Source organism: Apis cerana, linkage group LG5 (assembly GCF_029169275.1).
Source record: "Apis cerana isolate GH-2021 linkage group LG5, AcerK_1.0, whole genome shotgun sequence".
NCBI classification, from domain to species: Eukaryota; Metazoa; Arthropoda; class Insecta; order Hymenoptera; family Apidae; genus Apis; species Apis cerana.
This window is the reverse complement of record NC_083856.1, coordinates 373,817-387,645: the sequence shown is the minus strand read 5'-3', so window position 1 is coordinate 387,645 and position 13,829 is coordinate 373,817. Positions and strand designations below refer to the sequence as shown.

The 13,829-nt window shown below is 18.4% G+C and overlaps 5 protein-coding genes across 11 annotated transcripts; 2 read left to right on the top strand and 3 right to left on the bottom strand.

Annotated features, from left to right (window-relative positions):
• Positions 1 to 128: 128 nt before the first annotated feature.
• LOC108001399 (DNA repair protein Rad60) lies at positions 129 to 2,658 on the top strand. Its single transcript, XM_017062387.3, has 6 exons — positions 129 to 979; positions 1,106 to 1,187; positions 1,361 to 1,460; positions 1,633 to 1,827; positions 1,982 to 2,126; positions 2,215 to 2,658. The coding sequence occupies exons 1-6, from the start codon at positions 907 to 909 to the stop codon at positions 2,505 to 2,507; spliced, it is 888 nt and encodes a 295-aa protein (XP_016917876.1). The 5' UTR covers positions 129 to 906; the 3' UTR covers positions 2,508 to 2,658.
• On the bottom strand, positions 2,516 to 5,200 carry LOC108001396 (histone H4 transcription factor). Its single transcript, XM_017062384.3, has 5 exons — positions 4,718 to 5,200; positions 4,054 to 4,390; positions 3,539 to 3,854; positions 3,117 to 3,414; positions 2,516 to 3,005 (listed from the first exon to the last, which is right to left on the bottom strand). Exons 1-5 carry the CDS (start codon positions 5,198 to 5,200, stop codon positions 2,778 to 2,780), a joined length of 1,662 nt encoding a protein of 553 aa, XP_016917873.1. The 3' UTR covers positions 2,516 to 2,777.
• Positions 4,855 to 8,187, top strand: LOC108001398 (tRNA modification GTPase GTPBP3, mitochondrial). 4 transcript variants are annotated; one of them, XM_017062386.3, is made up of 5 exons: positions 4,855 to 4,995; positions 6,274 to 6,447; positions 6,546 to 6,766; positions 6,912 to 7,624; positions 7,782 to 8,187. In XM_017062386.3, exons 2-5 carry the CDS (start codon positions 6,342 to 6,344, stop codon positions 8,020 to 8,022), a joined length of 1,281 nt encoding a protein of 426 aa, XP_016917875.1. In that variant the 5' UTR covers positions 4,855 to 4,995; positions 6,274 to 6,341; the 3' UTR covers positions 8,023 to 8,187. The 4 variants fall into 4 exon arrangements, with proteins under 4 accessions (XP_016917875.1, XP_061931664.1, XP_016917874.1 ...); XM_062075680.1 differs by lacking the exon at positions 4,855 to 4,995 and adding an exon at positions 5,012 to 5,114; XM_017062385.3 differs by lacking the exon at positions 4,855 to 4,995 and adding an exon at positions 5,501 to 5,645.
• On the bottom strand, positions 8,034 to 9,068 carry LOC108001400 (TP53-regulated inhibitor of apoptosis 1). Its single transcript, XM_017062389.3, has 2 exons — positions 8,762 to 9,068; positions 8,034 to 8,270 (listed from the first exon to the last, which is right to left on the bottom strand). The coding sequence occupies exons 1-2, from the start codon at positions 8,894 to 8,896 to the stop codon at positions 8,184 to 8,186; spliced, it is 222 nt and encodes a 73-aa protein (XP_016917878.1). The 5' UTR covers positions 8,897 to 9,068; the 3' UTR covers positions 8,034 to 8,183.
• On the bottom strand, positions 8,034 to 13,777 carry LOC108001417 (7-methylguanosine phosphate-specific 5'-nucleotidase). Of its 4 annotated transcripts, none has more exons than XM_062075687.1 (7): positions 13,638 to 13,777; positions 12,048 to 12,146; positions 11,795 to 11,864; positions 11,321 to 11,673; positions 10,983 to 11,213; positions 9,872 to 10,627; positions 8,034 to 9,607 (listed from the first exon to the last, which is right to left on the bottom strand). In XM_062075687.1, the coding sequence occupies exons 1-6, from the start codon at positions 13,662 to 13,664 to the stop codon at positions 10,526 to 10,528; spliced, it is 882 nt and encodes a 293-aa protein (XP_061931671.1). In that variant the 5' UTR covers positions 13,665 to 13,777; the 3' UTR covers positions 8,034 to 9,607; positions 9,872 to 10,525. The 4 variants fall into 4 exon arrangements, with proteins under 4 accessions (XP_061931671.1, XP_061931672.1, XP_061931673.1 ...); XM_062075688.1 differs by lacking the exon at positions 13,638 to 13,777 and adding an exon at positions 13,389 to 13,531; XM_062075689.1 differs by lacking the exon at positions 13,638 to 13,777 and adding an exon at positions 12,590 to 12,706.
• Between the last annotated feature and the right edge of the window lie 52 nt (positions 13,778 to 13,829).

Genomic DNA, 13,829 nt, shown 5'->3' with positions numbered 1-13,829 from the left:
CTAAGGATCTTAAGAGATAAAAGAGAACTCAATATGGTCCGGATAAAACTATTGTTAACTTACGTCATCAAGTTATGCACCAATCGTAATTTTCGAAAGAAAAGAAAGAAAAAAGTTTTTTCTAAAGAAGTTTCCTTAACAATTATGAAAGTTTATAAATTAATTATTGTTAATATATTTGTTAAAATTAAAATATATATTCAATTTGAATATAATCTAAATACAAATCAATATTATTTTCTATTTAATTTTAAAATAATTATATTATTAAATCAAATATTAATATTGTTTTAAAAAAATATTATTAAATATATATATGTGTAATTTTTTATTATTATAATTTATTATTAATTTTTAGAAAGAATTTTGAGATTTCTGTATATTTTTCAATTGTTAAAATTTGAATCTTAAAGAGCATATTGAAAATATATAATATTAAAATATTAAATAATGATATTTAATAATAGAAGAATTCCTAATTAAATAATAATCTATATATTAATTATTGAATTAGTTTTTCATTCTTTATGTATGAAAAAACTTATTTTTATCAAACAATATTCGATTAAAATTATTCTCTGGAGATGGCAGTACAATCACAATTTAAACTAGTGTCGAGTAGAAAAAATTTGTGATGTGAAAATTAAATTTATTTCATTTTCTACATTTCTTTAATAAATATTATTCATTTTATTTTTTCAAATAATAATATTAATTATCATTATTGTAATTTTCATTTATATTGTTTTTTCTTAAAATAATATATAAAAAATCTATATTTTGAAGTGATTCAAGAGATAATAAATCTAACCTTTTTTTTCTATTGAATAAAAGAAATTTAATTTTATTTTAATTTATTCTTTCTAACATTTTAAGTGATATAATAAAGTATACATAAATTACATAATGGAAACAGTGAAATTAAGTTCATCTGAAGATGATGATGATATATATTTAAATTCTGTTGCAAAATTGAAAGGTAAATATACAAATTTTCTTTTTATTTTTATTTCTTCTTAATTCTTAATAATAAATATTGTTTAAATATTGTTAATTTAAACAAGGAAATTAAATTATACTGTATAATTAAAATTTAATTCTATAGCCTTGAAGAAAAAGCAGACATTACTACAATATAAGGATCAAGAAAAGGAGGAAGAAAAACAAGCAAATAATGAAGAGTTGAAGCACGTCTAATACATATAGAATAAAGTTCATAAAAAATTAGTTTTTATAGAATTTTATAATTTTCCATTTCATGTATTATATTTCATTAATGTTTTTTTTTTCATTGTTATAATAAATATAATATAATAAATATATTTTTGATACATATTTTATATAAATTATTAATTTACAGATCTGAAATTTTTAACGATACTGTTTTAAAACAACGAACAAATCAAAAGATAAAAAATAAAAAATATACTTCTAAGCATCGATCAGCAAAACAAAAACAAGTAAGTTATATCATTAATATTTATATTATATAAAAAAATATATATATTATATTTATATTATATATTTAAAAAGAAAGACAAATTTCTTTTAAATAATGACCAATAATTTTTTAATTAATTTGTTCAATTAAAATATATTTTATATTAATATTTTTTTATTTCATATTTTTAGAAAAAAAATATATCTGAAACAGATTCAGATTTAGAAATTGTTTCTATAGAAGAGAAAAATTTATCAGAAAATGATTTATATATAGTTGAAGATAATATAACTCAATATCCAAATCCAAATGAAAATGAGAATTATGAAATAAATATTAAAATTCTTTGGCGATCAAAAAATATATATCGTTTAAATATTTGTCAAGTATGTACATATAACATATTTCATAATTATATACAAATTTTAAATCATGAAATTTTTATAACATGATTTATTTTATATAAAAATTATTTTATATCTATTAATTTTATTGTTCAATGCATTTATCTTAAAAATAAAATTAGATGCATTATTTCAGAATGAAAATTTTGGACAAATTTTTAAATATTTTGCTAATTTAGAACAAGTATCAATTGATGAAATTTTAATAACAAAAAAAGATAAAATTATTAAAAGGAATGATACTCCAGTTTCCATAAATTTATCTATAATAGATATACTTGGTAAATTGATTATTTGAGTTTTTTAATATAAAATTATAGCTTATTTTAATATTTTTTTCAATAAGAATAAAATAAAATATTTTTACAGAAGGAGGTATTATTAAAAAAGACAATAGTATGATTTTAAACAATGTGATGGAAAAAAATGATAATAATATCTGTATGATAAAGATACAAACAACAAACAAGAAAAATTTAACCATTTTTGTTAAACGAGATGAAAATTTCAAAACTTTATTAGAGAAATGTGCTCAAGAGTTCAATATTGAAAAATCAAAAATTAAATTGTATTTTGACGGAGAATTAATCGCTGTAATGGATACACCAGATTCTTTAGAAATAGAAGATGAAGCATGTTTTGACCTTCAATTTTCTTCCTAATTAACATATATAATTAATGTTATATTTATTTAAAAAAATTGTATTTGATGAACTTATTTACACATATAAATAACATAATTAATTAATATATACATATATAGTTCTATACATTACTTTAATAAATTACTTTAAAAGAAAATATTAAAAGAAATGAATTACTTGATTTCAAATTGATTAATTTGTAATTTTTTATAAAATATATAAGTATTGATCATGAAATTAAAATTATAGTACAAAAATATATGATATATTAAATTTTAATAAAAAATTTTATGTTAGAATTAATGGTGGTCCATCAGAAGGTGGTAATTCCATAGTTTCTTGCGCTTCAACAACTCGACTTCTAATTATATTTCCTTCTGCATCAGTTTCATCAATTGTTATCAAAATATTTGAAATGACAGGCATAGATTTTCCTTCATTATTTTCCTCTCTTGATTTTCTTTCTATTTCACTGTCTTCATCTTTTGTCTCAGTTTCATTTAAATCTTCAAAAATCTAATAAATAATGAATGAAGTTTATATATATATAAAGTTTATATATATATATTAATTATTTATCTTTTATAAATATTAAAACATTATGTCAAGTTTAAAGAAAAAGATTACCTCAATTTGCGGTACATTAGAATCTTTATTTAATTTAATTTTAAATTTTTTATTTTGTATTTTTAATTGATTGATAGAAGGATTTAACTCTTCTTCAACAGCTTCATATCTAACCATTTGTAATCTGTAACATCCATCTTTATCATGAGTATATTGAAATCTTGTATGACCACTAGGTAATTGTAATTGATGTGTTTCAATTAAATGTTTTGTTAATCTATAACTTTTTCTATATTTTATTGGACATTCATGACAGCAATACCATCGCACTTGCATACTATGAACTCGTTCAATATGCCTTAAAATGTAGTTTCCTTTATTATTAAAAAATAATGCAAACTTTTTTTATAAATAATGAAAATAAAATTTTTTTTTATCTTTTTTATTTAAATTTTCATTAAATAAAAATTTCATTTAAATACCTATCAAGAGTATATGCACCCTTGCATTTATATAGACATCCTTCAAAATGACATGAAAAATTAGGTCCATTTGTGTGAACTGTCATGTGTGAATCTAAATCTTGCTGAGATTTAGCAGCATGATTGCAAAGTTGACAAGGAAAACTTCTGGTAGAAACATGTCGATATCTAACATGTTTAGCTAAACTTGCTGGAGATTCACAACTCATATCACAAAGACTACATTTATAATTAAAAACATGCATTTGCATGTGATCTCTCAAAATTCCTTCAGTTGGATAAAATTTATTACAATGAGAACACTGGAATCCTTGAACTAATAAAAATTATTTTTATATAAACTTAATTTTTTAATATAAATTATTATTATAGATATTAAAAATAATTTACTTATCAAATCCTAATATTTATTCTAAACATTTTTATAATTAAAAAAATTACTCATAATATAATATATAATATATATATTTAAATTGTAATATGTATAAATGAATAAAAACTTTTTATAATTTTACCATCAATTGGAATTTGTCGTTTGCAATGTATATGAAATTTTGTATTAGAAGCAAAAGTAGCACCACAATCAGGACAAGCAACAATTTTTTCCTTTGTATGATGTCGTATATGATCTCTCAATTTGTATAAATTAGGATATAAGTTACTACAACCTGTCCATTTGCATTCTAAACCTCCTTCAACTTTGTTACCTCTTGGACCTTCCTGAATATGAGCAGCTACATGATATAAATATAATTGATAATTTCTAAAATATTTCAAACATTCTTCCCAGCGACAAAGAAGTGGTGCTGGAAGATCTATCACATTTTTCCATTCAGAATCTCTACAACATTTCTGAAATATATATATAATTATATGTTATTTTATATATAGTTATTTTTTTCTTATGAATACTTATATATACATATATAATTATATATATTTTCTTATAAATATTTATATACTCATATATTATCCCAATTGATTTTTAAATCGAATAAGTTGAAAATAATATAAAAGTAAATTTTAATTTAATTAAAATTTATATTTATATTTAAATAATATCATTTTTTTATTTCAAATAAAAATAAAATATATATTATATATATTTATACGTTATTTTATGAAATAAAATTTATTTATAACATATATTAAAAAAATATAGTAAAAATAATTACTTACAGGTAATTTAATTCTAGTACGAATATTTGATCCAATGCATTTTAATTTAGTATGATAAGCATGATAATTAACATGCCTAGAAATCTCATCAGGATCATTACTTTCATATAAACAACCGCTCCATTGACATATATAAACATTAATGTCTTTTTCATTAATTCGCGTATTTAAATCTGACACGTGCGTGGCCACGTGATTTATAAATTTCTCAACATGATTGGTTTCATATTTGCAATCAATCCATTCACAAGAGAGATGATAAACTTCACGTTTTACTGGTAAACCAACTCTTCTTCTTTTTGCACCATTTTCTGATACGGAATCAAATTCAGAATCAGTATTATAACTATCATTGTCGTCTATCTGTTTTCTTTTAAATTGTATTTCATCTGTATATGTAAAATTTTTTTGTGATTCTATCCAATCGTTACACTGTTTTTGTACATCTTTACTACTTATTAAGTTTTTTGCAAATTCTGCCATTTTCTTAATTTATTTTAACATTTATATTATAAACTTATTACGCATTCAACTTTTAATTTTGCATTATAAATATTTATATTAAAATATATAAAATACTTAAATTATTCTTTTTTAATTTAAAAGGAAATATTTTATTTTTATTTAAATTGAAAATATTAATCTAATTTTTATATTCCTGATCAAATTTGATCTCGTTCGACATACTTAAATACCTAACCTTATGTGAAAAAAATATAAATGAAATACGTAGTGTCATATCACATTTAAAAAGAATTTAAAGTTTATATATTAAATAATCAAATGTTACGAATATTTTTAAATAAAAATATTTGGAAGTTAATGACTTCAAAAATAATAAGACATACAGTTTTTATTCCACATCAAATTTTACATCAAAAACACTTTGATGAATCTAGATCATCCACAATTTATGCACTTTCTTCTGGTTGTTTTATTTTTTTCGTATCTTTTGCAATATTTATATTATCAATATTTTCATCAAATTAATGTATAATTTTAAAAAATTGTATAATATATATGTAATTTTAATTTAAAATCGTCGACATTGTTTTTTATGATAAGACATTTTACATTTCGCTAATTTATTTGCGCATGCGCTTCATGATCGTAAATTTAATTGTTTAAAATATATTATGTTATATATACATGCATATATAACATAATATATTTTAAACAATTAAATATATATATATATAATAAAATATATAATAACAAAATATATATATATATAAACAATATCTTTTTATTTATGTTGTATTTTAAATTAATTATAATTTGATAAAATGATTTTTAAAATAAAACAAAAATAAAAATACTGCTAATATTTTTATATCTATTATTTATTTATATTTTTATTTAATTTTTATATTTATTTATTTTTATATTTAATTTATTTATATTTTATTTAAAAAAAATTACTTTGAATTCAATTTAAATTACTTTAAATTATTATAATGTTTTTGTGTATGATTAATGTTTTGTATATGATCTCATTAATATGAATTTATTAATCTGTTTAAATCATTAAATAATAAAATCTTTTTATATTAAAGGATATGGAAAATGTGGAGTAGCAGTAATTCGAATATCTGGTCCAAAAGCATTAGTAGCTTTAAAAAGAATGACAAAAATATCTGAATTAAAACCTAGAATGGCTCTCTTAAAAAAAATTTATGATCCTGAAACAAAAGAAATGTTAGATAGAGGTCTATGTCTTTGGTTTCCAGGTAATGATAATATAATTTAATAAAATTTAAATAAAATGAATTCAAAATAATATATGTGAATTAATATAAAAAATAAAATTAAATATGAATTGATTTAGGACCCAATTCATTTACTGGTGAGGATTGTATAGAATTTCATGTTCATGGTGGTCCTGCAGTAATTACATCAATTCTAAATGCTCTTGCAAAGCTACATTTTCAATTAGCACTTCCTGGTGAATTTACAAGAAGAGCATTTTTAAATGGAAAATTAGATTTAACTGAAGCAGAAGGTATAGGTGATTTAATCGAAGCAGAAACTGAGAAACAACGTAAGCAGGTAAAAATGAAATCATTCTATAAAAATACTTTATCATTTCATATTATTATATTATATCATATATATTAAGAAATTATATTTATATTATAATTGTATTATAATATAATATATATTATATTATATTTTTTACTTAAAATCTTAACAGGCTTCTAATCAAACAATTGGTTCTCTTTATCATATCTATGAGTCATGGCGTATTATTCTTTTAAATATTCTTGCCAATTTAGAAGCTTATATTGATTTTGCTGAAGAGCATAATGTAACTTCTAATGTCTTAGAAGATACTAAAATTAATATTCAAAAATTATATATAAAAATACAACAACATCTTTCCGATGAAAGAAAAGGAGAAATTTTACGTAGTGGAATACATGTAGCAATTCTTGGAAAACCTAATGTAGGAAAAAGCAGTTTTTTAAATCTTCTCTCTAAAAAAAATGCAGCTATTGTTACATCTTTACCAGGAACAACAAGAGATATTATAGAATTAACAATAGATATCTGTGGATATCCAATGATCCTTGCAGATACTGCTGGGATTAGAAATGACCCAGAAAATGAAATAGAAATAGAAGGTATTAAAAAAACAAAGGAATATTCAAAAAAAGCAGATTTTATTATATGCATAATTAGTGCAGAAAATAATGTAAAAACATCTTTGGAAGATTTTCTAAAACAATATAAGAATTTTCTGGAAATAGATAAAAAAAGAGTTCTTTTAATATTAAATAAAATAGATTTGATTAAAGAAGATGAAATAAAAAATTGGAGAAAACAAAATGTTATTCCTATATCATGTAAAACACAAGAAGGTTTAAAAGAACTTATAAATGCATTGGGACAATGTTTTGAAGAAATGTGAGTATATATATATATATATATATATATAATTGAAAATTAAATAAATGTTATGTAATTTATTAAGCATTGTAATAAAACATTTATATTTTTTTATTATAATTATAAATAAAATGTTTATGTTGTTTATTTTATTAATTTATATCTTTAATTTTAGATGCGGAAATCCATGTAAAGAAAGTCCTGTTATCAGTCATGCTCGATATAGAAATCATTTATTGCATGTTTTAGATTATCTTAAATACTATTTAGAGAAAACTGAAATAGCAAATTATGATATGGCTATATCTTTACAGGATATTAGAAATGCAGCAAGAGAACTTGGCAAAATAACTGGTTCTATTAATAATGAAGAAGTTCTTGATATTATTTTTAAAAATTTTTGTATAGGAAAATAAAAATGCATACATTTAAAAATCAGTATTTATACTTGGTATTTATTAATAAAAATGAAAAGGCATAATCATTATTTATGAAAGAATATATAACACATTTTTATAATAAAATATAAAAAAAAATTCTGTTAAAGAATTCAAAATTATTATTAAAGACATAATTATCAATTTTCAGTTTTCTTTTCTTGTTCTGTTCCTAAATGAGCTATATTTATTTCATCCAAATTTATGTTTTGATCTTTCATTGCTTGCTGAAACATAATAATGTACATTTTTTTAAATTGTACCAAAATAACAATTATTTAATGGTAAAATATAAATAATAATAATTTGTATATTTGAAATATTTATAAAATATAACAATACAAAATAATTATATAAATTTATATTGACTTTATATAATATTAAACTAGAATATAATATTAAAATAGAAATTAATAATAATCACAAAATTCTTAAAATTATTGAAATTCTGACAAAAATTAAATTTTTACATTTATATTTAATACATGAAATTTATTAATTTTTATTATAGTCTATTTTATCTAGATTAAAAGATTTTAAAATAATTCTAACGTTTATAATTTTAAAATGTAAAAATTAAAATCTAAATAATCATATATACATACATATTTCATATAATTTTTTTATACTATTATAAAATTAAAACTTTACTTTAAATAGATAGAAGGTTAGAATTTTAAAAATAAAGAAAGTTAATTTTTGTCAGTGTTTAACTTACCGCTACACATTTGGTATAAACTTTAAGTAATGGTGCACATTCACTATCATCATAAATTCCGCGTAAAAATTTTTCAGAGAACCAATCATTAAAACAACGATCATACTTTGCTTTTAATTCTTTACAAGCTTCCATAATTTATTATTAAATTTAATTAATTTGCACATTAATTTAAATATTAGTGAATTAAAAATTAATATTACGTTAATAATTATAAAAATTTTGCTTGGTTATTCATTGTGTGTTCAAAAGAAAATAAAATTGTGCAATCCATACATTCCATGTATTATACATGATTTTCATTATTACTGTGCACAATACATATTGCATTATTTTACATATTTTTAAAATTTAATTTAAAAAAATTAATTAAAAAAATAAATATAATTATATTTCTAACAATTATTTATATTTTAATTTATTTATAATAATTGTAACTGAATCCATTTTTATAAAATTTAAAAAAAAATTTCTGAAAAATTATTTTAATATTTCAATTTCATGATACATACATTTTTGTGATACATATAAAATTGTAATTTTTATTTTTAAATTGAACATTTAATTCAAATGAAATTTTATAAAGAGAAAAAAAGTTTGATTACCTGAAGACATTGATTATACAATTTGAAATGATTTGAGCACATTGAATCATCTAAATCTCCTTTAAGAAATTTTTCGGAAAACCAAAGCTTAAAGCATCCGTCATATTCTTTTTTGAGATTATTACAAGCTTCTGCAATACTATTCATTTAATATTTTTATTTATTATTAATTTTAAAATATACTTTTAGTATATTATACTTTTACTCAAGTTTTTAAAATTTTTTATATAATTAGTAATACCTATAAAAAATATATATTTTAAATGAAATTAGAAATTAATTAAAATGATTTATTTAAATATTATTAATTTGATTGTAATTATCGATTTTATAATATTTAATATCGATTAAAATCGATTAATTGGATTGTGTTTATTCATAACTATATATTTCATAATAATAAATTGTCTTGTTAAAAAATTTTATTATAAAATTTATTTAATTGAATATTATAATTTAACATTTCAGAAAATAATTATGATTGAAAAAATTTAAAGTAACTTACGTAGAAATAGTTTTAGATTAACAAAATTAAATTTTAATAAACGAAAGGCACAAAAGTAGCTTTTGGTTAGTAACGTATCAGGTAAATCAATGATCAACGGTTCTCAATTTGTTTTTTTTAACATATGTTAAAGTAATATGTATTCATTATTATAGGGAATTTTATGAATGATTATTTAACAGAATTGAACATATTATCATTATTATGTTTCAAAAAATAGAATTTTTTTCTTCTTGTAATTTAATAATAATTATTTAAAAAAAAATGTTACATATCATTTTTCAAAATTTTGTCTCAATCTTTGAAGATAATAATATAAAATACAAATAAGATTTTGTTTAATTTAAAAAGATAAATTATATAAATTTAAATATAAGCGAGAATACATTTTTATTTTATTATTTTAATAAGATTAATTAGATTTTAACAATTTCTATTAAAAGATACATACATATTTAAAAAATATATAAATATCTAATATATAAAATCACACTAAAAAGACAATTTATAAATGATAAAGAAAATAATGTAAAATGATATTTTTGAACATAGTTTGTTAAACAGCTTTAAATAAAATAAATAAATTGCAAGATAGAGATTAAAAGTGAAAAAGAGATACTTTATAAATAATAAAAATTAAAAAGTTGAATTCTTTTATAATAATAATCGTAATATATCAATTGGAACTTGCATTGTTTGATCATCAACTAAGACAATATCAAATTTTTCCATATATGAAGCCAGACTATTTTCAACCTGTAAAAAATTCAATTTGTAAGTTCATTTAAAAATAATTATATATTATATATATTGTATATAATTATATATTGAAATTGTAAGATTATTTAAGACATATCAAATTATATTATATTCATAATTTCATTCAAATTAATTATGTATATGTTAATATAAATGTTATTATATATAGTATATTATGTATTATGTTAATATAAATCAAATATAATAATTTAATATTCATTTTAAATAAAAAATATATAATTATTATTATTAATTATTTATATATTATTTATTAATATATTTGAATATACTATAATTATTTTTCATAATATTTTTCAAATATGAATATATAAATTATTACATGAATACCTACATTGTCATAAAGAAAACCAATTTTTAAAACAGCACATGTATTTAACATTCCATCAACCATTGATGCATCACCTATAGTATCACCCATTAAAAGAATATTTTTTCTTTTTTCAAAAACTTTAAAATATTCTTGTTCTATAGCATGTTCGTTTTTATTAAAAACATGAATTAATCCTTCATTTTGAAATCCTGCTAATTTTCCATCTTCATATTTAAGAAAATTTGAGATTATCTAAAAGATTAAAATAATTTTTATTATTATGTTTACTTTTATTATTTATATTATTATTATTATCATTAGTATTATATATTTTTAAAAAGTTAACAAATTTTAAATACCTTTACATTATTAAATAAAACTTCTTGGTTTTCTAAAATAGCTTGAACAATATCTCCTAAACCAGCACTAAAAACCAGTACTGGAACTTCAGCAAGATATAATTTTGTTAAAAGTTCTTTTGTACCATCCCTTAAATTTGTTCCATAAATCTTGCTTACTTCTGATATTTCATTAGGATCAAAAGGTATTCCTTTTAGTATTTCTTCTGCAGCTATCATCCAATCTGTCATTGCTTCTGTTTTTATTTGAATTGATAAATCAGGATCTATTTCAATTGGTCTATATTTTTTATAAAGACGATTTGATTCTTTTGTATATATTTCTGGAAGTTGCTTGCATTTGCTAAAAATTCCTATTTTTTTTTAAATTACAAAAAAAATTGTATTTTATTTACTTTGTTATAATAAAAATTTTATATATATAGTTATACCTATATTTTTTATTAATAAAATACTATTTATATATTTACATACCAAAACTACTAAGAACCTTTTTTCCATTTACATGTTGTTTTGTTAATGTTAAATCAAAATCTGTAACTATCTGAAATTAGAATTTTTTAATGAAATTAAAATTAAGATTATATATTATGAATTATTTCATTATTATTAAATTATATATGATATATATACATATATATATATATATATTTAAAATAAAAATTTATGCGCATAAAAAATTAATATTAAAAAAAAATATCAATTAAATTGTTTAAAAACATTGTACCTGTAAAGAATTACATCCACCTGTCAACATTGTGTTTATTGTCCTTAATAAATTTTTTTTGTCCTTGATATGGACATGTTTTAGTTTTAGTGTTGGGAACTATATAAAAAAATAGATATTTAAGGAATTGTTAAAAAAATATATATATTTTAAATCAATGGTTAAAATTAAAAATTTTCTAATATACATTGTATTTGTACATAAAGAAAATTTTACAGCATAAATATAAAAGAAAATTGTTCTTAAAGATTATCTCATCATGATGAATTCTACTATTTCTTTAAAATATTGTTGAAAAAGAATTTTAATATAAGTAGATCTCTTGAAAAATAATATTACTGATATTATTAGTATTATTATTTATAATTTTATATATAATACATATATAATAATATTAATAATATAATAATATATATAATAATATAATTAATATAATAATATATATATATAATATATATAATAATATTACATTTAATTTAATATAATACAAAATTATAAGAAAGTTTCAATTAGTAATATGCATTTAAGAATTAAAAACTTACAAATATAATAAAAAGAAAAATAATTTCAATGTTTAATTAAAATTTGGAAAAAAAATTTTTATAGATCAGATTTATAATAATAATAATTTATATAATAAAAATTTATAGTACTAATTAATAAATTATAATATTATAACAATTAAGCATAGAATAAATTTTTTTTTTATATAATTAGCTCATTAAAATTTTTTGATTATTTGATATTTAAATATTTAAAAATTTATAATTATATATTAAATTTTTTTTTAATTTTTAAGTAAATTAATTTTTCTAAAAAAAAACATTTTATATAAGAGATTATTAAGCAATTATATTTTTTATCTATTAATTTATTAATTACTACACATAATGTATTATTTATAAATTCAAATTTAATTTCATTTAATTATTTTTTCATTATTACTACATATGTATATATAATTTTTTATTAGTTTCATCTATTTCTTTATATGTTAGTTTTTGAAAATAGAATAATAAAGTACAAATAAATGCACTGACTAATATTAATAAATAAAAATTAATATATATTTATTTCAATAATTAAATTTATGCATAGATTAATACTTTTATTAATGTTTTATTCTTTTTGTAGAAAACATTTAAATATGTAATATAAATGAAGATTATTATTATTTGCATTTTTTGTTTGTTGTTTGAATATTAATTTTTTTATTAATTAATTTTTTAATTTGCTAATCAATTAGTTCTTTATTTATTATTTTTATTTTAAATTTTATTTTTTATTGCTTATATTTTAGATAATTTCTTTATAACAAAACTTTTGATAAATTTTTTATACCTATTATTTTTTAGATCTAAATAAATCACTATATGACCACTATATATTTTAAATTATAATAAAATATTAATTATTAATTTTTTAATTCTTTGATTTTTAAATTATAACTAAAATATTACAAAGTAATTAACAAAAAAATAATCAAATTAAGGTTATGTTTCAACACAATAACCGCCAAAATATTAAAATAATATAACGTTAAATACAATACCTAAATAGGAAAAACCGCGAAAAATTTAAATTACTCACATCATTTAGATCTATTTCAGAAGTCATGTTTTTTTTTTGCGAGGAAAATAAATTTTTTGTGGTAGCCTAACTGTTTTTAAGGTATTAAAGAGCCGCCACTGATTTGATTAACCAATCAGCTGCAACGTGATTTATATAGATATCATATGATTATTTTTTTTATTGAATCTGAATTATGTAAGTTTTTTAAGA

Bases quoted from the DNA above. Each gene is read 5' to 3' on its own strand.
- LOC108001398 (XM_017062385.3), top strand. From the start codon at position 5,501: ATGTTACGAATATTTTTAAATAAAAATATTTGGAAGTTAATGACTTCA. The intron at 5,646-6,273 runs GTTGTTTTATTT...TTTATATTAAAG, and splicing joins AATTTATGCACTTTCTTCTG to GATATGGAAAATGTGGAGTA. The intron at 6,448-6,545 runs GTAATGATAATA...GAATTGATTTAG, and splicing joins TCTATGTCTTTGGTTTCCAG to GACCCAATTCATTTACTGGT.
- LOC108001417 (XM_062075687.1), bottom strand. From the start codon at position 13,664: ATGACTTCTGAAATAGATCTAAATGAT. The intron at 11,214-11,320 runs GTATTTAAAATT...TTAATCTTTTAG, and splicing joins TTTTATTTAATAATGTAAAG to ATAATCTCAAATTTTCTTAA. The intron at 10,628-10,982 runs GTAGGTATTCAT...AATTTTTTACAG, and splicing joins TTGGTTTTCTTTATGACAAT to GTTGAAAATAGTCTGGCTTC.
- LOC108001396 (XM_017062384.3), bottom strand. From the start codon at position 5,200: ATGGCAGAATTTGCAAAAAACTTAATAAGTAGTAAAGATGTACAAAAA. The intron at 3,855-4,053 runs GTAAAATTATAA...AATTTTTATTAG, and splicing joins ACGACAAATTCCAATTGATG to TTCAAGGATTCCAGTGTTCT. The intron at 3,006-3,116 runs GTAATCTTTTTC...ATTATTTATTAG, and splicing joins CTAATGTACCGCAAATTGAG to ATTTTTGAAGATTTAAATGA.
- LOC108001399 (XM_017062387.3), top strand. From the start codon at position 907: ATGGAAACAGTGAAATTAAGTTCATCTGAAGATGATGATGATATATAT. The intron at 1,188-1,360 runs GCACGTCTAATA...ATTAATTTACAG, and splicing joins GCAAATAATGAAGAGTTGAA to ATCTGAAATTTTTAACGATA. The intron at 2,127-2,214 runs GTAAATTGATTA...ATATTTTTACAG, and splicing joins ATCTATAATAGATATACTTG to AAGGAGGTATTATTAAAAAA.
- LOC108001400 (XM_017062389.3), bottom strand. From the start codon at position 8,896: ATGGAAGCTTGTAAAGAATTAAAAGCAAAGTATGATCGTTGTTTTAAT. The intron at 8,271-8,761 runs GTAAGTTAAACA...ATTATGTTTCAG, and splicing joins TTTATACCAAATGTGTAGCG to CAAGCAATGAAAGATCAAAA.